General features: G+C 33.5%; 2 protein-coding genes across 2 annotated transcripts; both read right to left on the bottom strand.

Moving 5' to 3' along the window:
* Positions 1-252: 252 nt before the first annotated feature.
* Positions 253-8,879, bottom strand: LOC111716878 (uncharacterized; the record flags this gene model as incomplete). The annotated part of the gene is given in 9 exon segments (XM_023492391.1): positions 253-464; positions 1,014-1,201; positions 1,464-1,599; positions 2,204-2,320; positions 4,632-4,775; positions 5,026-5,163; positions 5,959-6,033; positions 6,960-7,073; positions 8,772-8,879. Coding segments are annotated over 9 exon segments (1,187 nt in total), but the record flags the coding sequence as incomplete, so codon positions are not given.
* Positions 8,880-17,941: 9,062 nt separating this feature from the next.
* LOC111716877 (uncharacterized) lies at positions 17,942-24,492 on the bottom strand (the record flags this gene model as incomplete). Its single annotated transcript, XM_023492390.1, has 6 exons — positions 17,942-20,855; positions 21,156-21,243; positions 21,533-21,654; positions 22,655-22,708; positions 23,764-23,843; positions 24,399-24,492. Coding segments are annotated over 6 exons (2,112 nt in total), but the record flags the coding sequence as incomplete, so codon positions are not given.
* Between the last annotated feature and the right edge of the window lie 446 nt (positions 24,493-24,938).

The raw sequence follows: 24,938 nt of genomic DNA, 5'->3' as shown, positions 1-24,938 counted from the left end.
TTGATGTATAAATATGACAAATGATACATCGTTGTTTACACAATTTTTGACACTACAATATCTCATAGTTGAAAAATATTAAAATTAACTGTCCACTCGAACCGTACAAATAGATGTACTTAGGATTAAACCCACTGTACTCTATGATACCAACTCAGTCATAAGGAAACATTTTTCGACAAATTTCACTGTACAGTATAAACCTAGCCAGGCAAAATTAGGAGAGTTATGCCCGCCCCCTGTAAAAAATACACCTGTTCACAGTGTTCTCCAAATTCATCCCAACATTCATTCCTCGGAATCGTTGTGCAGTTTTTGACTAGAATATTATTACATTCTTTGTGAGGAACGTTCGTGCATTTCTTGTTTGGTTTGTAAGAACATTTCTGGATATTATGACAATCCTCGTAGGGAAGCTTGGAACACTGGGCTTCAGGAACCTGGTAGCAACCTGTATCTCCGGCCTTTAAAACATTTTCATGTAAAATTTGAAAAAGGGCATTTTTCCTTCAGCTTTCAGAACAAAGTCATATACATAACTTGCAATCTCGGTCTTAGTAAGCTAAGAACTTAAGTTGGGTGAAAAAGGCAGGATTTTTTTATTTTAAAGCAGAAAAATTCACTAAATTTTCAGGATTTATAATTATTAATTTTATAAAAATGAATTATCTCATACACTTTAAGTCATTTTCATTTTCATTTTCTAAGTAAACAGACCATTTAATCTAATAAAAATAAATTGATTTAAACAGTTTGCTTAAAAATAGTTGCACTTTATATGTTAACTGCAAGTTGAATATTTTTTAATTGATAAGCTAAGCTAAGCCAACTGCAACTAAACTGAAGGTAATACTTAAAAAACCCAATTCTTGATTATACAGTATATAATATGATCAAGAAAAATATAAAAATATAAATTAAATTATTGGACACAAAAGAGAAAGAGAGATATTGTTTAGAAAATGGGAAAAAATGTATGAAAATGTTGTCAACGGAGAAACTTGAAGTTTTACCTTTGAGACAAGTTTATAAATCAGGTCGTTGAAGGTAGAGCGTTTTCTCCGAGCCATCTCAACAATAGGCTCAAGAGCAGCTGGCAGCTGAACACTGGGCTGCACAGCAGCTGGCATTCTGCTGCTCTTACGAAGCTGACCCACACGTGATAAAGCTTTCTTAATGGCCGCATCTTCTGGGGATAATCCTAGGATTATGGAAACATTTATAATTTATTATTGTCAGAGTAAAGAGAAGGCAACATTGACCTGAAAAATTAACTTTTGACTTAATACAAAAATTTATTTAATATCCCCGAAAAAAAAAACTGGAAAACAATATTTTCACAGGCGGAGGGGGAGGGGAGAGATTTTTTATGAAAATGTAACTAAAAATAGGAATTTATAGATTTGATAAACCTTACAGACATGACAAGTTGTTCTAATTTAGTAATAAGAGTAATTAAAAACCTGCTACAGCTGCAGATCTTTTCCATTTTGATTCTAAAATCTCCTCTTCAATCTCAGGTTCCTCTTTAACCTCAGGTTCCTTCTTTCCATGTTCCTTTTTAGGACAAACTGTTTTCATGAGGGTAGTGCACTCTTCCTGGACACAAAATTATTTTCTTAATATAAGATTTTGAGATTATAAAAAATGTTAGGACTATATCTTGTATTATCGACTTGAAAAGAATTCGGTATTAAATTGCCAAAATATGGAATAACAAAGCATGTTTCCACATAAACGATTTATTTATATTATAACTATACAAACAATTAGTGTTGAATTACACACAACATTCAACTCTTCTCTTCAGATACTTCGTGCTGACTGACTTGTCCTAAGGGACCCCAGGGATAAGATCGCGGACAATCTGCTTTCTCTCCTGGGCCGTTATCTCCTTTCTCCAGCATCTATCTCACCTTATCTGCCCCTTAAATGGGACCACCTTGCTGCCTCTATATAAGGAAGGGAGTTCCATACCATTATGTATTTATCCTGCACCCATACCCAGAATTCAATACCCTTCTGGACTGGGTCTGGATTGTTTGGCTTTATTTTTAGATTGCATTTGTTATGTGCATCATTTCTCCAACCGGGAGTAATGAACTTATATGAGATTAAATACATAGGGGAATGAAACCTCAGTGGGTTTACAATATCATTTTAAATTTGATTTCGTTAATTGCAATAATACTAAAAAAGTCACCTTGTACTGTGTTGAACACTCTTGTTTAACTGAACAACTTTGTTCTTGTTCAATCCAGCATTTCTCCTTCATAACGTCAATACACTGTTCCATAGGCTTATCCCAGCAGTGTTCATCCTGTTCAAAACATTGTTTAGAAACTTTCTATCCTATAAAAACATTGTGTATTAACTGTTCAAAATTGAAAAGTAAAAAAATAAAAGATGACGTCCATTGGTAATTGATGACGTCCTCATGACGTCCTTCAGACATCCCCTGGTTGATAGGGTATGGTGTCAAGAAGTGAAAGAATTCTTTAACTTTTCCCAGATCCCTGCCCAACAAGAGTAGAAAGAAGGGAAAGAGAAAGAGGAGACATTTAAAACCTTTCTCTCAATCCTTTTCTGGGCCCCAGGAAACTCAGCAGTCTAAGGTGAGGACCTAAGAGTCTCCCTGGACAGTTGTGAACTACCAGAAGAATCCACAGACCTGGGTTAGATTCCAGAAGAACCCCAGTCCTGAGGAAGGGTCCCAGAGAAGCCATCAGTCAAAAGAGAGGTCCCAAAGAACCCCCCCAGCCTGTTGAGAGGTCCAAAAATCCCAGTCTAGAGATAGGTCCCCAAAAACCCCCCAGCCTGTTGAGAGGTCCTAAAGATCCCCCCAGTCTAGGGAGAGGTCCCCAAAAACCCCCAAGCCTGTTGAGGTCTCTACAATCCCCCCAGTCTAGTGAGTGAGTGAGTGAGTCTAGTGATGGAGATGATAAGACACTTAAGCATAGAGTCTGAACCTGAACCTAGCCTTGAACCTGAACCTTGATCATGAACCTGAACCTAGCCTTGAACCTGAACCAGATCATAAACCTGAACCTAGCCGTGAACCTGAACCTAGACATGAACCTGAACCTAACCATGAACCTGAACCTTGCCTTGAATCTGAACCTATGTTTGACCCTGAGCATGAAACAGAATCTGAGAGATATTTTCGAATTTTAAAAACATGTATAACTAATCAACTAATCACCTAACAAACCAATCAATTAATCACCTACCCCGTCAAGTTTCAACAATTGTGTAGAAACTGTTAATCCTGTTCAAAAATTGTGCATAAACTCGTTCATCATGTGCATAGCATTGTGTATCGACCCTATTCCTGCTGGGGAGGGTGGGGGTTAAATCCCCCCAGTAGTTTTTTTACATAACTTAAAAGTATTGGTCTAAGGCTGTTGGTCTAAGACAGTTCTCAGGCGCACTGCCTGAATGACTACTTTTCCAATAACGAACTAAATTTTTGTTTTGACCCACTTTCAGTTGGTAGATTTTGATAATTTTTAAGCAGATTGCACAAGTTTTGCAGAGAAATTTTACAAATTATTTGCATACACACCCCGTCAAAAGAAATGTGCACGTTTTTAGTTTTTCTAAATAACTTATAACAAATCCTGGGTTATTTAAAATTTTGCACAAATTTGTGCATTTTTGAATTGGCATGGTCTAGGGTTTCTCAAAAAATATATTTTATCATATTTTGGACCTTTTTTGCAAACATTTTACTAGATAACTGGATTTGGCAAAAAAATCCATTTTTGAAATATTTTTAGGGCAGATTCTCAAAGTATAATAGCTTTCCCATGATTTATCATTAGTTATATTTAGACATCAAACATTGGATTTAGAGGATTCTTTATCAGGTATTGAGGTATTGAGGTATTGAGGTATTGAGGTATTGAGGTATTGAGGTATTGAGGTATTGAGGGTACCGTTGTGAACGGGATATGTTCCTCTCGATGGGAAAACTCGAGAGTCCCTAGAACTTGAGTTAGTCATTTAAAAAAATCGTATCTTGGCAGTTTACCTGGTGACATGTTTGAAAAGGAACATCAACACAATGTTCCCTGGGAACCTGCGTACATTCCTGTCGTGGAACCTTGGAACAGGAATGTCGAGTCTCTAGCCAACATTGCTCATGAGGAACATCTTCGCATTTCTCAACATCCTCATCCCAACATTTCTCACGGGGAACCTAAATTCAACAAATTTATCAATGTCGTCTTATTTAAACACTAAAATGTCGTCTTGCGTAATGAAAACATCTACGAAATGAAGTCTAGTCTTAGATAAATAATCATCGAGATATTAGTAATAGAGGGGGCATCTGGAATTTTAGACTTCTTGTTGTACATTCTGTTCATCCTGTTCATATCGTTTTGGGCTATGTTCATCAACAAACGAAAAATTAGAAAAAAATGTTATCAACATTTTCACACATTTTGCGAAATTCAGTGTATTTTCGACCATTTCTTTAAAATATTTGTCAAAATGTTTATTTGAACCATTGCTCACAATCGAAATTATTATGACGACATTAATTCTATTCTTGGCCCAGAATGTTTTTGATAAATTTCAAAATGTGACGAAAACACATAAGTTCAAAAAGCCGGACCGATTTTTACCTGTACAACCCTGCACTGTTGCTCAACGGTCTGTTGACACTGGTTTTCGTACTCCATGGCACACTGTTTCTCAACGTGCTTCCCGCAAGACTTGGTGTAGGTCGTCTTACACTGGTTTTCAGGAATATCTTTACACAGCTCTTCCTAGTTGAAATAAATCAGGTTCTTACTACCCTACTCAGTTCATAAAATGTTGAAGTTTATAAAAAAAAATCTGTCCTTGCAGTTTGCATTATATTAGTTTAATATCGTCTTCCCTTTAAACAAAAAAATCTCTTAGTCTTTTGACAAACGAAAGATGTCAAAGAAAAAAGGATAAACGGTAAAATGCAAAAAAGAATCGGAGTTAGAAGACACAGAAGACGACATTTGTAGTAGTAGTTAAGAAATTTACCTCCCAATCCCTACACTCCTCATCCATATGCTGGGTACACTCTGTGTTGTGTCCTGTAGTACATTTCTCAGTGTACTGCTGACTACACTTCTGATTGTACTCAACAGTACATTTAGGGACCATCACATTCTCACAAATCTTAAAGAAAAGTATATTTTGAAATATTAAAAAAAAACTTTAATTTTCAAGTGGCTGGAAAAAGATTGGAAATAAATGTAAATAAACTAGGTTTAATCAGTCCCATAAGACCAGCCGGCCTTCTTTTATTTGCAGAAAACGTGTTGGATCACCTACATCTATGGATACAATAAACAAAGAAAGCTGTCAATTTACACCTTCACTTTGTTAGCTTTTAAACTTGTTCAATTTGTAAAAAGCTTGTTATAGAAATCAAAACTTAACATAAGTCGTTTTCATTGTTTTGATATAAACGCCAATTATGAAACCGAACTAGTGCAAGTAAACTGGTATCTTTGTACTTGTTCGGATCGTGATACTTTTTTTCTGTTAAAAATGCTATTGACTTCATTAAAAAACATTTAAATTATGACGGAAAAAAAATGCAAAAATAGGTGACTAAATGTTTCGGACGGGTTGACAACTAAATCGATTCAAATGAAACGTTTGTACTGTAGATATACAGTGCAGTGCAGGCGTTGTGAATTAGTGCTATTTTCTTCAAAAGTTCCGACCAAACAATTGCAAAAGTGCTATTTTATTCAAAAGTTCCGACCTAACAATTGCAAATATTTTATTCAAAAGTTCCGACCTAACAATTAGTGCTATTTTCTTCAAAAGTTCCGACCTATCAATTGCAAAAGGTTTATTCAAAAGTTCCGACCTAACAATTGCAAAAGGTTTATTCAAAAGTTCCGACCTAACAATTGCAAAAGGTTTATTCAAAAGTTCCGCCCTAACAATTGCAAAAGCTACCTCTTCATATTTAATTTCACAGTGTGGCTGCTTCTCATCCTTCCATTCTGTTCTACAGTCAGAAGATTTACGGATCTACAAGAGAACATTTTAGAATAGAATTAAAGAAACTGTTTACTGGTTGCGCAAACACACAGTGAGAACAAGAAAACTGAGGAATAGGAAAACGAAATTAAAGCAATATTTAAGTTTACTAGCCTTAGAGGGCGCTTCGCGCCATCTTCTAAATTAATTGTGAACATGTTCTCTTTGTGTCCATCGTAAAACAAAACATTTTCACAAAATATTTCGTGGATTTTCAAAATTTTCAAAAATTTAATGAAGATCGAATTTTGATGGAGACAAATATTTGAAATTTTGATCATTCATAAACCTTCCCTGGGGTCCCTTGATGTTCCACAAAAATTTGGGCCCGATCGGTTCAGCCGTTTTGACGTTTATTGGATACAAACAAACAGACACCCAGACAAGCCAAATTTATATATAGATTTATTATTGATTTGTTTGTGTTCCAATATGTCCAACAAACAGACACCCAGACAGACAAGCCAAATTTATATATAGATTTGATGTTGCAAAGCAAATAGTTTTACTAGTAACTTAATGACTAAATACGTGAAACTGGTCTGTTTAAACTGCACAATTGCTGTGTCTCATCTCATGCTCATTGGACTAATTTAAGTCATAATCAAGACTAAAAGTCGGCTGCCTATTTCAGAGAAAATTAAGTTTTGAGACCCGTGTTCAGTTTGTTTGTTCAGAATCTTTAAAAAAATGTCCGATTAAAGTTTCTTTTGAAATCATATGAAAAATATCAAAAACAATAGAAAATATCATTAAAAATGTAAATACCAATATTATCCAAAAAAATGGGAGGACAAAAAATGTAAACTTCGCGCTTAAAATTTTGTCAGAAAACACAAATTTTGCTATTTTTAAATACAATGGAAAACAATTAAAAAATTGTCTTCATCACCTAAAAAGTACAAAAAATAACCTACCCTGTCTCCTAGAATAAACCTCCATTTTTTCTCAATCAAACCAAGTTTATGCTTCACTTTTTGTTCGTAGAGATTATCTAGTTTACGGGCAATTGATTTCAGATCCAGCTCAGACTAAAACATTCTTCATTATAAGTTAAAATACAAAATACTTTTTTATTTCACAAAAACAGTAGAACCATCTCCCTTCAACCATATTTAAGGATTAATAAAAAATCAATCTTTTATAAAATTTAATCAGAATTTAGATTGCTTGCTTTAGCTGAAATTCTATAATGTAATTAAGGGGTCTTTGAACTTTCATACTGTAGATAATACATATTTATCCTTGTCATGGATTTTGGCTTTGAGAGAAGACTGCATTCTCAAGTCTTTTTTTGGGGAATCATCCATTATTTTGAAACATTTACGCAAATGTATAGTTTTACAGAAGTACATTACGATGTTCTATCCTTTTTTGATGGATTGAATATATAGGCAAATGAAAAATAACTCTTTATTAAAAAAAACTCTGTAGGTCGAGGAAATATCCGGATATCGAAAATTATAAATTCAGAAAGGGAAAACAAATAATTTCCCTTGTGGATCGGTGGATCGGTGTTCAGTACATTAATAATATATTCAAATTAAATTTTAACATCCCTAGGAAATGTAATAAAATAATCTATTAAAGGTTGTTAACTGCAGTAAGTGACCCCTCACATTAAGAACATGTCCAATTCACAACTATGTATACCCTTTTAAACTTTATTTGAAGAAGTTGAAGATATTGTCGTTCTTTGACTAAAAACCTGATTTGTTTAAAATATTTCCTCCGTTGTTTTTGTAGCTTAGATCCGTGAGTAACATTGGTAGAGAAACAACAATTTCGTAATAATCAATTTTCAAAGTAAAACATGGACATTTCATTTATTCTTAATCAGAGCTGGAATATTTTCATCCGTACTTTTTGAAAACATATGACGTCTCCACTTACTCACGTCCTAAATACGGAGGAATTAAGTACTGTCTAAATGGGATTTTCTACAACATTTAGTGTCCGACCATAAACTGCAACATCGCGCGACCCCTATGAAAATAAAAAGAAAGCTGTTCAATACACTGCAGAATAAATTTTCAGGGATACTTTTAATTGACGACTTTCAAAAATATTAAATTCTCAAGAAGCAGCATCATGGATTATAATAATTTTCGTGAAATAAAACTACAGAATATTAAATTTTTTATTTAGTTTTTATCAAAATCGGATTAAAATTTGACTTTTTGAATTAAATTGTATTATTAAAATTGTGATTACTATTTATCCCTGTATTTATAAAGTTGTATTGTGTGCAGGTGCTGACATCTATAATAAGGTTAACTCACGGCGAAATTATGTGAGTAAACATGACGTGAGTAAGTCTGTCTGTCCGAAAATAACTAACGGGAGACATCTAGCGGAAAAACACTATAGNATCTGACAAGTGAAAGTGGGTCAAAACAAAGATTTAGTTTGCTACAGGCAAAAGCAGTCATTCAGGCAGTGTGCCTGAGGACTCAGGCAGTTAGTATTAAAGCCCGGTTTTAGGCCTAAAGAGAGGGCTTTGGGTATGTAAAAAAAGTCAGAAAATTTCAACAGCCTCAGACCAATACTTTTTGAGTTATGTAAAAAAACTACAAGGGGGGGTCAAATTGACCCCCCCCCCAGCAGGAATAGGGTTAAATATTACTTAATAAATATACTTAATAAAACTAAAATATTCCGGCTCAGACGAAGGTTTTAATGAGAACTGTAGTGAATCGAAATTTCACTTATAAATTCAGTATTTTTACCTGTGTCCGAGGTAAAATTATGGTAATTAATAAAACGCAACCAAGCACTTTTAAGCCTAACATTTTCAGTTCTTTCTCTGAAAAAGTCTCAAAATTAATTGATTTCTAAAATTAAATGGGAAATGTTTTCCTGAATTTCTAGACATACAAAAATTATTGAACAAGAATAATTCAAATTGATTTCTGTCTGTTTTCATAAAATAAAAATCAAGCAAAAAGTGATTTGTTTGAAGAATATCAAGAAATTCACACTTCAAAGGTTATATTTAACTGAGTGTAAAATACAGTGAAACAGGTTCTAATTGTGTTTTACATTTGTGACCGTAAGGTGTACACCTGTATTTGTGCGCTGTATTACTGTACAAGTGTACAGTACGGTCAAAGTGAAATCCGACCAATGAATATATTTCACCAGGAACTTACAAACCATACCACACGTCGATCATAGACCTAACACATACATTTAGGATCGTGTTATGTTAATTGAACTACAGTGGTGTGGACTGTGGACTACTGAATTTATGAACATCTAATCATTTGGGAATTTAAGTTTTTTGGTTGTAACATAATAACTAATCTTTAGAGTAGATTTTATCGATTATAAACTGCATTATTCGATTGTTTGAATTACATTTTTGACATAAATTCAGAAAATAAAAAGTATAAATGAATAAAAGTAACAAAAAAAATGCTGCAGTTTACTACAGAGGCCGTTCCTTTCATAAACTACATTGGTCGACAACTTGACGTCTCCTATATTGTTCGTCAAGTGTACGGAGAAATTATCTAACTATCAGATAAGAATTTAGCATGAGACCACTACCTATAGAGAGAACGGGCTCAGTTGAGGTCAAAACAAAAAGTTCAAAATAGAACAGATTTTATGTTGAAGTAAAAAATGTTCTAATCAGTTTGAGTTATGTTTGAATCAAACGTCCAGCTTGAGCTTTAATTCATTTTAATCGATATAAATTGTTCCCTCCATTCAAAAGATGTCAGTTCAGCTCATTTAAAAAGTAAGACAGTGACAATCAGTTTAGAGAAATAATTTATAAAATTGTACCCTTGTCCTTTCATATCTTTTTGCTTTGGTTACCTTTTCAATAGAATGATTTATTTAGTACAATAAATATCCTTTATTCTCCTTTTTATCAACTATTCATCCAACATAAATCTTTTCTATTATCATCAAAAATGTTCCCGCTTCGTCCAGGGGGCGGGGGGCACATATTTCTGCTCATTTCCACCCCTCTTGGTAAAATCCTGAATACTCTCCAGAGTCATTGGTGATAAATTAGAAATCAGATTTATTGCTCCGGATGAACGTTGGTTCCATTGCGGAGTTTAAACAAAATAATTTAGTTGAAAAATGCATCCCAGGGTCTATTGAGACTGTTAAAATGTTGAATATTCAGTAAGTTGTGAAAAATAACTTTGCAAAGTTTTAAAGTTTAAACAAGCTTCGTATTCAGAGCATATAGTTAAATACTTTAAAATCTCTTGAGAGGGGGAGGGGAGATGATGAGATGAGGAAAGAGGGGGGCTAGAGGGGGGGGGGGTTCTTCAAAAAGAATGAGGAAATTCTGAAGTAAATGCCGTACTCTTAAAAGTCGGTAACCCAAACTATATCAGTCCAGGCACAACCAGTCCGCTATCAAAGTCAATCAGACGCAACCCACCTGGCTCTAAATGCCACACAGGGACAAACCCGTAGCTTATCAATCTAACTATTACTCAGGCTCTAAATGCCACAAAGGGACACAAAATTATAGCTTAACAATCTAGCTATTTCTCATGCTCTAAATGCCAGACAGGGACACAAGCATAACTATTAACAAGCTATATATCGATCCCAAATGATGGGGACGATCCTAACTGTTTACCAAAACTGGGTTTCAGTCTAGCTATCAACAAGCTATTACTTCGGCTCTAAATGTCACACACGGAAACAAGCGTAGCTATCAGCAAGCTATTACTTTTGCTCTAAATACCACACAGGGGCTGAGTTGTAGCTATCAAGAAGCCATATATCGATTCGAAATGATGGGGACGCTCCTACCTGTTTATCAAAACTGGGTTTCAGTCTAGCTATCAACAAGTTAATAAAACTCAAAGCGGAGTTCTGATTCTAACTAGCTATATTTAAGGTCTATATGTTACAAGTTAAAGTTAATAAAACTCAAAGCGGAGTTCTGATTCTTACTAGCTATATTTAAGGTTTATATGTTACAAGTTAAAGTTAAACAAACTCAAAGCGGAGTTCTGATTCTTACTAGCTATATTTAAGGTTTATATGTTACAAGTTAAAGTTAATAAAACTCAAAGCGGAGTTCTGATTCTAACTAGCTATATTTAAGGTTTATATGTTACAAATTAAAGTTAATAAAACTCAAAGCGGAGTTCTGATTCTAACTAGCTATATTTAAGGTTTATATGTTACAAGTTAAAGTTAATAGACGTATTCACAATTCCTACGTCGTTATCTATATCACATGATTACGGCAATCATGTAACGTATTGTTACAGCACATTTAAGATGTGCGTATTTATAGGATTAGCGAGGGTAGATTGTGCAGTTAATCTCCACACATGTTTTTAAGTTGAACGTACGTTTGAAAAGGGTTAAAGCTAATCATGCAACACATTCATTTGAAACGCAGTTCAAATGAATAATGGGTTTTTACGTAGAAGTTTACAAACATAGATAATTAATAATGTAAGTTTACAGAATATCATGCGACCCGATATTTATTACAATTCAACTTGAGGAAAACATTTATTACAGAATATTTTTAACTTTTGTTCAAATCCCAATTTATCCTCTTGTCTTCTGGAGACAACAGGATTAAATACATTTTATATTTTTCCTATTTCTGTGTTTTATTTATACAGTAAAACTTTGAAGATACAAATTTTTATCCACTAAAGCGCTGAGTTAACAAATAGCATGTGTATCCTAGACTAAAAATCAGATTTGGGCTTGTCAGTGAAGTTTAAACATTCTGACGTGAAAATCAATTATGATTTTGCCAAGTATTTACTTCATTACAGAATCTAGGAACAAGTGCTTTTCGGCTTAAAATCATTTCGTAAGTCAGTCAACGTATTTTTTTCTTATATTTCAATTCGAGCAGTATGCAGAGAAAAAGTAAACACTATTCCAAATCAAAAGAAAGCATTTTATTCCAATTTCTTGTAAATTAATTGACACTTAAAACATATATTGGAAACTCTGAAACCAGCTCTTTCTATACTTTCTATTTGTAGTTCTTTCGAATTGCAAAGAAAATTGAATTTGTGATTTCTATCTGTCTATTTGTCAAATAATTTATCTATCTATCTGTCTTTCTATTTTTTTGTGTAAATATCTTTCAATTTATATATCTATTCGTATATTATCTGATATTATCTGATATTATCTGAACTTATCTATCTAAGTAGTTATCTATTTATCCATCTATTCATTAAATCAGATGATCATCACCCTAAATTCAACAGGTTTTTAAAGCCAGTCCCAAACCTAAAGAATATTTAGTCCCAAACCTCAAGAATATATAGCCTTAAACCTCAATAATATAGTCCCAAACCTCAAGAATATTTAGTCCCAAACCTCAAGAATATTTAGTCCCAAACCTCAAGATTTTATAGTTCCAAACCTCAAGAATATATAGCCTCAAACCTCAGGAATTTAGTCCCAAACCTCAAGATTTTATAGTTCCAAACCTCAAGAATATATAGCCTCAAACCTCAGGAATATAGTCCCAAACCTCAAGAATATTTAGTCCCAAACCTCAAGATTTTATAGTTCCAAACCTCAAGAATATATAGCCTCAAACCTCAGGAATATAGTCCCAAACCTCAAGATTTTATAGTTCCAAACCTCAAGAATATATAGCCTCAAACCTCAGGAATATAGTCCCAAACCTCAAGATTTTATAGTTCCAAACCTCAAGAATATATAGCCTCAAACCTCAAGAATATAGTCCCAAACCTCAAGATTTTATAGTTCCAAACCTCAAGAATATATAGCCTCAAACCTCAAGAATATAGTCCCAAACCTCAAGAATATAGTCCCAAACCTCAAGAATATAGTCCCAAACCTCAAGAATACATGGTCCCAAACCTCAAGATTTTATAGTCCCAAACCTCAAGAACATATAGTTTTTAGATAGGATTGAAACATCCATCTAGAGTATTGTAAACATTTGACATCATGTAATATTTCCCTGTCACATATTTAGCATTAATTTTCCTCTTTTGGCGGTAGATCTTGTTTATACAGAGAGAACAACTTAATACTCAAGATTACACTGTTAGAAGAAATATTGACTGACCCACGCTCCACTAGACAGAGAATGTGGAATTTTTGCGACATTACAGGCTACAGCTACAACTTTGTAACCTTGTAGCTCTTCCCATTTTGATTTTATGCACAAGTTTAAGAGGAGAAAATAACTTGGCTGGGTACGTACAAAAAAACTTTTTAATAGCTTTTTAGTCCTCATATGGAAAAAAAAGTTACGATTGAAAATTAGAAGATTTAAAGAAAAAAAGATCTGTGTTTGTTAATTCTTTTTTGTTGTACTTAAAGCCATAACATTCTGTTATCATGTTTTAATTTAATTTAAATGAAAACATCGGATAGACATGAAAATTAATCAAAAATTCACCCGGCTGAAATGTGGTCATTTGATAAAAATGCATGGTTTAAAATATCTTGTTGGAACTAGCTCGTAACTTTAAAAAAAGGTAATTTCAAGGAGATTTTTGGAAAACATTTTATAATACATATTATTTCTAGTGTAATATGGGTTTAACTCTAGAATTTCAGAAATGGTAAATGTAAAGAACAGAACCAAAAAACCTCAGCAACAAAAAATACAAAAGTTTAATACTCTCTGATGATGTCTTTTTCGATCTCGGTTGAAATAATTTCTAATCTTATTAAAATTCATACATAGTTGAAACTTTAAATCTGCGAATACAGATTTAATTCTGAAAACTTTTTTTCAAAACTTTGATGCAATTTAGAAAATTAGTTGAGATCCTTTGAAGTTAGAAATCCACGAAAGAAGTTTCAATTATCCTTCTTTTTCATGTGGATTTTCTAGCTTGTCCTAAAGAACTATTTTCTTTAAACAAATAATTTCACTTGCCAATTACGCATCCAGAGTTGTGCGTAAATAAATTGAGTCTTTTTCATTTCTCATTTTCTGATCCCTTTATGCTAACTGATGTCGGTGACCTCAGATATTTCAAACTATGAATTCTGTTAAATCAAGTTTCAAATGTTAAAGATTAATACCATCAGGTTTTAAATATATAGTTGGATTAGAAGATTGGAGTTTGTAGCAAAGACTTTTCTTTGAGACTTCAGAAACAATCTTAAAATTTTATTTAATCTCCCGGTTTTAAATCACCCGTGGCACGATACACATTAAAAAAAACTTATTTCTGAAAGAAAATTATAATAATTTTAGAAGTCAAAATTATGCATGTTCAGACCATGTTCAAAGAGTAGCAAGAAAAAAAAATTGTTTTGAATTTCTAATAAACACAAAAAATGTACTTCTCTTAAACTTCAAAATAAGAACTAGGGAAGCTACGAGATCATAAAGTCGTAGCATTAAATTTGCATTCTTCTTCTGTCAGGTTTAGCGTGAACTGGTTTAACTTAGAATACATGTATAACAAGTTCTTCTTGATTTTATAAAAATGGTCTCTGAAAACAGTATTTTAAGATATCCGTTTCATCCCCAAAGATGCATCCTTTATAGTAGACAATTAGGAAGATCAATATTTAGCAGTGCACTCCCATCTATTAGGTTTGGATTTTAAAACAGTAGTTAGAAAAGACAATTTTTTCAATAATTGAAATTTGTGGAGTTGAGTTTTTGCCACACACAGAAATTTCCTAATCTCTATATCTCTATTTCATAATTCATAATTTGAAATATCAAAGGTCTGAAACATCGGGTTGGAAAGATATAGGTATTCGAAAATCAGAGTTTGTGGCTAAGAGTCAATTCCTTTAGGATGAATGATTCACTAATGCAAGGGAAATATTAAAATTGTTAAAATTAGTTGATAGTTATCCAAATTAAAGGCAAAAAACTGAGTTTTGAGACCCAAAAATGGCCCCAAAAATCTATTTTTGGCAATATTTCAAAAACATTTTTTTAAATATCAAAGCAAAAACGTATAGAGCATCAATTGTGCAGGTCACCGTTTTTTATCCATAGTTTTTTTACTTAAAAGCCTGAAATTCGGAAGAAAAAAACACTTTTACCGGAACATGACATCACACAGGGTAGCGGGAGTGGGGGGGGGGGTTCTGATTCTATAAAAGACGAAAATCGATCAGATACCTCTGTAAATAGTAAAAACACTAAAAAAGTTTAATCAGACCTAATAATCTCGCAACCTCGTTGAAAGAAATATTTATTGAAAGTAAATGTATTGTTTATATATTGTGTATATTGGGATTAGTTAATGCTTTCAATACAAAACACATCTTAGCCACCATTGTTCTAAAGATTTATATCATTGATTTTATAATCCATCTTTAAAAGCGGTTTACACAATTTTACAGGGTGACCCAATAAAACTTTACAATCCACTTATTTTCTGTCAGATCATTAAAAAGATCAATCATTGGGTCCATATTACGAACATAAATGTTGAGAAAAACACTCTAAGAAATGTCAAATTTTGTTAGATGAAAATGTGACATTTTTAGAATGAACCTTGAAATGGTGTCGATGTAAATAATAATTGGAATGAAGACATACTTGAAATTAAGTTAGCCATTCCATATATTTTTAACGTTTATTTGGACTCCCTGACCTTGATGCAAGATGACCTTCGACTTGCAATAAGCTGAAAAAAAATTGATTTACCAGATCTTGTAGATAAGATATTTGCAACAGGAAACAAGTAATAGAGTTTATTAAGGACACAAGCCACGAAAGGAAATTAAAAAACAATAAAGATAAAAAAGTTGTAAATAATATGAATATATCAATTGAACCATGTTTATTAACTGAAAAGGAGCTAATTAGAAAGATTGGAACTATGAACAACTCAAGGTTATAATGCAAGGAAAGTCAATTGCAGTTGTGTATACTCTGCGTACATATTGAAACCAGTTCTCTCTAAGCGGAATTTGTAAACAAGAATAGATGCATCGGTGTTCGTTTAGTATCCGAGGAGGTTAAAAGCATTAAATTTTGATAATTTTGATAATTCACATAAAAGTTTCCTATGACCAGAATATTTCATTGATTTTTATGTGAAAGATGGATCCTGTGCCAGGCTTCGACATCCGTCTTGTGTTTACATGACCGCCAGTACACTGCAGTACAAAAGAGATGCGTACACCTCTGAAATAACTTTCCTTGCATTATAACCTTGGAAAAACTGCTCTTAGGTGGGAACTTTGTATTGTGAATTTCTGAATTTCGAGATCAATATTTGATCTCGGTCTGTTGTTAATCTACTGATTAATTTAGTCTTTATTCAATATCCGCAATGTTATATTACCCTGAAGGGATAACTTAAATGAAGAGATTCAGTTTTCGCAAACAACCTGTCAAAGGAAATTTGCATATTTTTTGTTTTTCTTGATTAAAAATCTGGTTATTTAAAATTTTGCAAAAATTTTTGCATATTTAAAATGGCATGGTCAAGGGCTTTTCAAAAATGTATAATTTTTCATTTTTTGGACAAATTTGTTGCAAACATTTTTACTTTATAACTGGATTTTGCGATAAAAAAATTTTATTTTTGCAAATTTGCAAATTTTTTTGCAGATTCTAAAAGTAGAGCACAAGAGCTTTCCAATGATGTATCATTTGTCATATTTGGACATCAAACATGGGATTTAGAGGGAATTGGACCCCCCCCCCCCCAGCATATCCTGGTTTTCAAGTACCCCAGCAGAGATAGGGTTAAGTTAGAAAGACAATTGAAAAAAGGCGAGAAATGGAGAAGGTTCATTTTTATAGATTATTTTAAAAATATTATTTTCAATCTTGAAGTCGTCTTACTATTCCAAATTACTTTAGCGATTACTTTAGACATAAAGAAAGCCGCCTTTGACCTTTGGTTTGTACAGTTGGAAGCATAAAATTATTAAAAATTTCATCTTTTAAACGTGAAAACGAATCAGTATTTTTTTTCAAGAACAAACTATAATCTGATTTTTTAAAAACTTACTTTATACTCTACGGAATAAAGTAAATAAGCCATTTCCCAGCTTGAGATTTTTGATCTAACTGTCTCTATAAATGTTACCCATTGGCCACCACCAGGAACTTTAGAGTCGACTGTACGGTATTTTTTACTTAAATAAATGACCTAATGCATCTCTTCTCTTGTTTTTATTATTAATTTATTCAGTTATCATTCAAGAGAACGATGATCAAGTTCAGTCTTTAGATCTTCATATTTAGATAGTTTCATTTTTCAGTTCATCATTATAAAGTCTCGTATTACAATGCTCGTGTAAAATCATTGTGCGGCTTACACCAAGGAGAAGGTATTGGGAGCAAAAACGTACTGAGCTGGGAACTTTAGAATGGATAACCTTTAATCCCAACTACTTAATCCGAATATCCACTGTGGAAACTTTTAATTTTAGTCCTTAATCCACTCTTTTCTCTCTCTTTGGATATCCGTACATTATTTTCTCCAATGAGAGTACAGGAATATAGTTTGTAAATTGTATTGACCAATGACAGCCTTGAAAATAAATTCTATCCCATGACAGAAATCCGCGATTTCTAACAAATCAAGAATTTGTTGTCGGCCATTTTGTATATTAATCGATGAAGAAAAATATTTAATAATACGTTTGAGATTCTTTTGTAACCAATTTTAACTAATGTATTAGTAAATAAATGGGTGAGAAATTAATTGAAGGCCCTTCCAGTCAGGAAAACGAACAAATCTGGCATTCTTAGAATCCAATTTGTTGATCAAGATATTTAATCTCGAGACTAACATAATCTCGAGATTATGTTAGTCTCGAGATTAGCTGAAAGAGAGGATTAAAGCATTAATCCTGATATCCACCATTCTAAAGTTTCCAGCTCTGGACTTGTTCAAAGTATTCTTTGTGGGTAACCCTGTACAACAATCTTTAAAATGGTATCTCTATCAATATAAAATTATGGTTCTTATACATTTATCATCATTATAAAACTCTTTAACAATCAAATATATTTGGTTTTATAAAATCACACATTTTAGACATTAATCTACATCATCATTCAGGATATACATTTTAAAATTTAAAAATGAAGTTCACATATATCTCATTTTCTGGTTTATAAATTTGCAATTTTAGATATTTCTTGAGAGTAATTTCATCTTAACGACTCTTATCCCCGTCTTGCAGGCTTTATGATAATCTCTGTTAAAATGGTCCTTAGAGAGGTGGACGGAGGGGGGGAGGTTTTAAAATAAAGAGTAAAATATTTTACTTTCTTTATATATATTCTCATAATCGTACACTTGAAAAAAGATTACAAACAAAAATATTATAGTGAGACCCAATTCGCTTTGAAATAAAAGGCGACATTTAAGAAATCTTATGTGCAGTATTTGATGTTTTACAAGTGCTTAAAATCAACTTATGAAGTGTGACATATCTAGAGTGTAACAGTCATCATCCTATTCCACAGTTTTTTAGGTTTAAATTTAGATTTTCAAAAAAGAATTGATATTTAAAAGAGGGTTGTGTAGGGGGGGGGGTACAGTCCAATTTATGATGAATATCTGAATTAATGATTTTGATTAACGTCCGACAAATAAACTAGATATATCTTTGGCTCTGATTCTAACAATTAATATAAAATATCTAAACTCGAAATATTTCTCTCGAAACTACAGGCTACAAACAGCCTTCGCTTTACATTACATTTAAAGGTGGAACTTAATCAAATCACCGGCGCTCATACAGGGTTGTAAAAAATTACTTTTCTATTAATAACACCCATTTTAATTGTAACAACATATTTGATGTTGAATAAAAGGGACACATAATTGTTGCTGTAAACCATCGCATCTGTTGCTTTGTGACGGCCATCTTGTTTTTCAAAGAATCCATTTTAAAACTGTCTTCTTGTCAACTGTTGCTGAAGCAGAGTAAAAAACTGGATGAATAACTCCGTGCCAAATTAGTTGAAAGGAATGACATGTTCGTTGAGGTTTTGTTCCACACCTCAGGATTGATTTCTCGTGTTTGTTTGTGCCAACTCCTTGTCCTCATTCATCAGAGTAGAACTAGGCAACAACAAGGTCTAATATCAGCTCTGCAGAAGGGGGGGGGGGGGGACACGGAACTAATGAGTTATGTTGCAAAATGAGCTAAATAGATTAGATTCTATCCCGTCACCGGGCCCTGTGTCAGAAACCACCCTCTCGTCCTTGTTTTGAGGGATTAGGAGAGGAGTCGAATTGTCTAGGGGGAGATATAGGTTCGGAGAGAAGTGGACCTGAGTATATGGAGTTGGTTTCAGGATCAAACCCTCGGGGTTTGATTAAGCTCTGAGGTGTGAGGGATGAAAGAATTGGAGTATCTCGTGGGTATTGGTGATATGGAACATGTGTTGTATACTCAATCAATAGGTTCCGTTCTAATGGCAGGTTTGGTGGCAACTCGGAGTCGGATTCAACCTCAGCTTCAAGAAGATCCTGAGGTTTAGAGTATCCTGGAGCGTGTAGAGTTGAATATCGTCCCGGGTTGGGATGGCACGGATTTCCTCCACGTCCTGAGGTACACATGGAGGCTATACTTGAACCTGGAGCAGAATGAATCCCACAAGGAGAAGCTGAGTGTCTAGAACCCTTGCTAGATCTTGTGCTCCCGAACCCGTACAATCCTTGGTTACTCTGCTGACTCCGGGGCCTAGTTAAACCAGCATCTATCCGTCCCAACCTATCAGCCGGACTCTCAGATCTCCGAATGGAGTCTAATCTCTGTTTATGTTGGAAGGATGATGACACATTCTCATAGAATGTTGGTAGAAGTTGGTCCGAATGGTTATTGTTTGAATGGTTTTTATCCCGCTTTTTCTTCTGCCTTGAACCTGGTCTGCTCCCAGTACAACCCAGATCGTTGGTATAGTTTGACTGAGTATTCAGGTCTCCATGAGGGACGGTCATCTTCCCTCCTGATATGTTTCCTCTGTTCTGTTGTTTCTTAGGATCAGAATCTGAATTTAGCTCCTGGTTAGAACTAGCATTGGACGCCCAGTCGGAGCCAGAAGAGGATGAGCTTCGACTCGTTTTGGCTCCGTAAGAGAACCCGTTGATTTGTTGGTTTAGCTTGGTAGTGCTTCCAGTAAGGGTGTTTAGTCCGTTTACATGGACATGGACTCCGGGTCTCAGAGGCCATTTGTGAACAGGTTGGGACGGTCCTGAACCTGGGAGCTCCGTATCCTTTCCATCTATGACAGGGTCGGAACACTTTTCTCCAGAGGGTTTTTTCCTGCAAAAGAAAACAAGAATTCCTATTATTATTGCTGCCACGAGAGCAGCGGTTATCACAGCCACAATCACTATAATATTAGTGTTTGATATATTCTTGAGTACTCCTATACCCTGAATATCTATTTCACAAGGAACTCCCAGTCCTACAGTGTTATTCACAAAACAATAGTAAGTTCCTAGGTTCTCCTGTAGGATTGGTATTCTTAGGGTGCTCTCCCGAGCATGAGTTTCAATTTCTCCGTCGTAGGTTTCATTCCCTCTCTTCCAGTTGAATGAAACCTGTGACGGGTTTGCATCTGCTCTACACGTCAACACTATTTCATCATCCAGCTTCTCCTGGTGTATCTCACACTCTGGTTTATACATCACGTTGATATGAGTCGTTACATATCCTGTACCATGCCTGTTCGCAGCTTCACATGTATATATCCCTCCCTGGTCCCTAGCTGCAGGGGTACCGAAGAACAGAACATTGTGAGTTTGAATAACTTGATCCTTGAATCTCCACATATAACTAGCTTCTGGATAAGCCTGAGCTCCGCACACAACTCTATCAGGAACTTCGTTTTCTAGCACGTCAATTTTCTCCTGTAAACACAACCATCATCTTTCAATTAATTTAGCAATAAAAAATATATATTTTGTATAAAATCTATAATCCTGGTTCTGTCTTCAATTAAACTTTCAATCCAATAAGTGAGGCTTAAACTGGAAAAAGAAAACAAAATTGATTTCGATGGAGCTCTGTGGTAAAACATTGAAAATATAATTTCTATTTTCAATTTTCATCTTTTTAGTTTTACTTTGATGTTTTCATTTCCTAGAAAATGGTTTAATTTGAAAAAATAATCAATTTTTGAAACTATAAAAAAGCAAAAGATGTAGTTCCTTGGAGATGAAAAGATTATCAGGAGCGTATTCGACCCTGAAATGTGTGGCACTGTAGACCCCAGGTCCAGCATCTGTTTCTGTACTCCTGAAAACAAAACTCAAATGTTACAAACATTTTGAAAAAATTATTGAAAAAAAAACAATATTCATACACTTCATAGATATACATGCGTATCAAAATAATGGAAAAAAATTTTTAATAAAAGTGTATTATTCAGCAATTCTATAAAATTTCAACTAGTTTTTTTGTTTATCAAATTATCTGGCATCCATTGAAAAACTTGATTTATAGAAAATATTAATTTCAACCTTTAAATCGTAATATTTGAAGAGTTTTAGTTTAAATTCGCATTCTTTGCTTATGACCCGAATACCTGCAGGAGTAGTTTGCATTATCCGTCTGCCTGTTTAACCGGCCTCCAGGCAGATTCTCCAGGTTCCAGGAGAGCAGGGAGAGGACGGATTCGAAATCATTCTTGGAGTAATTTGGAGGAACCTGGAATAGAAAATACAAGGTGTTATCCTTTTGTAATTATTGAAAACAACTTATCATCATCATCATCATCATCATCATCATCATCATCATCATCATCAGCATCATCATCATGAGATTATAATAGATTACTTTTTTATATTTTCAATGAAATCTGAAATGGTTTCAATCATAGCTTTTTTAGAGGACTGTTTGAAAAGTTACAAATACAACATCAGGTTGCAAATATTTAGAGATTAGAAAACTAAATTGTTTGGCGAGTAATCAGTTGCTTTATGTAACATATGTATATGCTGTAGATAAAACAATCATGAAAAATATAGAAGATGAAAGAAGGCAAGGAATGCTTCCCCGGAATTTAATAAAGGAAAAGAATTATATTTTCTACATTCTTGAAAATATAATCTTTTTAAAAACGTCAGCATTGTAAGATGCAATTTTATTATTAAACAAACTGTCTGCATCAGAATTTAAGAGGGTTATATTGTCTTTCATATATAGTGGTGTGTTGACTTTAATACTCTTATTAAATTTTATTGTTTTATAAAAGATTGTGGATGGAACAAATGTTGGTAAAATCTTTACATGAGAAATAAAAACTAATTTATCGCCTCAAACTCTATTCTACTAATTTTTATATCATTGCAACCTGCAGTCGCAGATCTATGACTATGAATTCTGATTCTGATTAAATAAAATAGCACACTGTAGCAGACCAAAGGAGAAGGTTATGCTTATGCGACATTGCTAGTACGACTTTGTGACCTTGATAGCTTCTCTAGTTTAATTTTGATTTTGAGGGAAGCTAAATAATTGGTTAAATACTAGAAATTAAAAACATACTCTTTCTTCTCTATAGGTTTTCAATAAGAGGCGTTATGGTTGAAAACTGTAAGATGTCAAATTAACGTAAAATTTGCATCAATATGAGGTGATAGTCAAAGTTCTAAATATGGGTTCCTTTCTTCTCAAACGTGAATTCCAAAAATCAAATGTTTTCTACCTGTCTCGTTGTTATGGTGTAGTAATCACTGCTTGTCTCTATTGGTGCTCCGTCCTTTAAAATAAAAAATATGAAAGGGACTTTTAATGTAACTTATAGAGAACACTGAGTTCAACACCGCAACCGTATCATTTGAACTTCTTTATTAGAGACGATTAGAACTTTTCCCTTTTCTAAATTGGACAAGTCATGACAATTTTTTCCTGTTAGTTTGTTATATAAAATTCTACCAATAACATTCTAGAAAACTCAGGTTTTTAAGTTTTATACAAAGGAACTAAACAATTGCCACATTTACACTAGTCTTCCAGATTTCGTTTACCTTGGATATTTCGAACTATGAGTTCTGTGTCCGAATTTAATGAATTTAAGCCGTGTCTCAAATCCTCAAAAACCGGTTTCAATTGAGTGCCGGCTTAAATTTTGAAAAATTTAATACAATTTTAAGTAAAACCAACAATATTTGAGCCGCGGCTTAAATTCTTTAAATTCGGACTCTGATGGATTAATTTATTGTAGTTTAAAATATCAAAGTTTACAACATTAGGTTAAAAAATTTAGGTATTTGAAAATCAAAGTTTGTGAAAAATTTTCGAATATTTTCTATCCAAATTACGTTGCGAATTGTTTTGAAAAAAAGAGTCACTTAAAATTAATACACAATCCCTTAAATAAAAGCTCACTATTTTCCCATCATAGTGGGGGGGGGGGGGAGGGTATTTTCCCCAGAATTTAATCCTTGAATACGATGTTTTTATATTAAATATTAAATCAGGTCTCAGCTGGGGATAAAAGTTAATATTTCCTCTGTTTATTGAAAATTTAGGAACCCCGCACGCAGAACATATTCTAACATGAAAATATAAATAAAAGAAAAATATCAACAATTAGAAACTCCAGAATATTAGAAATTAATAGAAGCAATAAGAAATCTACGGAAGGAGTCAAATAATAATGAGATAAGGGGATAGAAAGCCTAAAGGATTATATCAATCGCTTGATTATATTAATGCATTTCAACAATTCATAAAAGCAAAAAAGAGTTTATAATATTTAAATATAACCAAGGTATTAAGTAATATCACTATATTTTTTTAAATATAACCAACCTTAAACCATGAGATTTGACAGAGAGGTGAACATTCCACTTGACAACTCAGAGAAACATTGGTAGATTCACTTGTAAATCCTATAATATCATTCTTCAGTTCAGTTAATGATAATAGATTAATCGACTTAATTCGATTTTTACAGTGTGAACTTTTGAACGGAAATGTTTAGGTTGACATCTGGTGATATACAGGAATCCATTAATGGATATTTTAAAAATAATCCAAAGAAAAGGGTGGCTGTATCCATGATGACTTAAACTAAACACTTCCCTCAAACTAAAATTGTCTGATCCCCATATCTTCGTAAACTGAAGGAGGACACCTTTGATAATTAAAACTATTTGAACTTACATAATTCATAGTTTAGGATATCAAAGATCTACGACATCAGGTTTCAAAAATAATTGAGAGTACTATGAATGAATTTAAAAGTTTTGCTCTCTCTGTGCACGGTAAACTTTGCAGGTTCATTTTCAATTACCTGACCGAGTTTTGACTGCACCTAGAGCAAGAAAGTACAGTAGACTTTGTTAGGCAACTAAACCGGGATAGTACGCCAAATAAATTATCCCCTTCTATAGTGTAATTTTTCTATAATTTTGAAACCAAGTGAAACTTAAGAAAAAGAATACCTGTGTAGGGTTTAAGGCTCTCAATGAAAGCTGGTTGAGCGTGAACTTGAAGGGTTTGGGAATCCAGTCTCCCTGCTCCAACCTCATTTACAGCCTAAACTTGTTTTCAATCAGAAACAGACATTTTGAAAGGGAGTGGGTTCTGCACAAACACTGATTTTCTACCCTAAATATCTTTACAGTCCGAGGTCGTAGACCTTTCATATTTCAAACTATGAATTCTGTTTGATCAAATAGTCTAAGTTTGAAATATCAGAGGTTTACACCATTAGGTTTGTAAATATGTAGGTTAAATTTGAGGTTGTGGCAAAAACTCAGTACTTACCTCTGTTTCTCAAATTTTATTTTGTTAAAAGTGGTTTTTAGATTTTATTTGTAAATGTTTTTTTAATTTATTTTACGTATTAAACTAACAAAATATCAAAGTTTTCAATCGTTTAGTGAGATCCCGGGTAGAATCTTAGAGTCTGAAACCTAGTCTTAGACGCCGGGCCGACCTCCTCAGACCCTCTGTTTTTGGAAAAAAATATCAAATTTCAC

Source organism: Eurytemora carolleeae, unplaced genomic scaffold (assembly GCF_000591075.1).
Source record: "Eurytemora carolleeae unplaced genomic scaffold, Eaff_2.0 scaffold2205, whole genome shotgun sequence".
In the NCBI taxonomy this organism is placed as follows: Eukaryota; Metazoa; Arthropoda; class Copepoda; order Calanoida; family Temoridae; genus Eurytemora; species Eurytemora carolleeae.
Note: the sequence above shows the minus strand (reverse complement) of the source record. Positions and strands in the feature narration are given on the sequence as shown.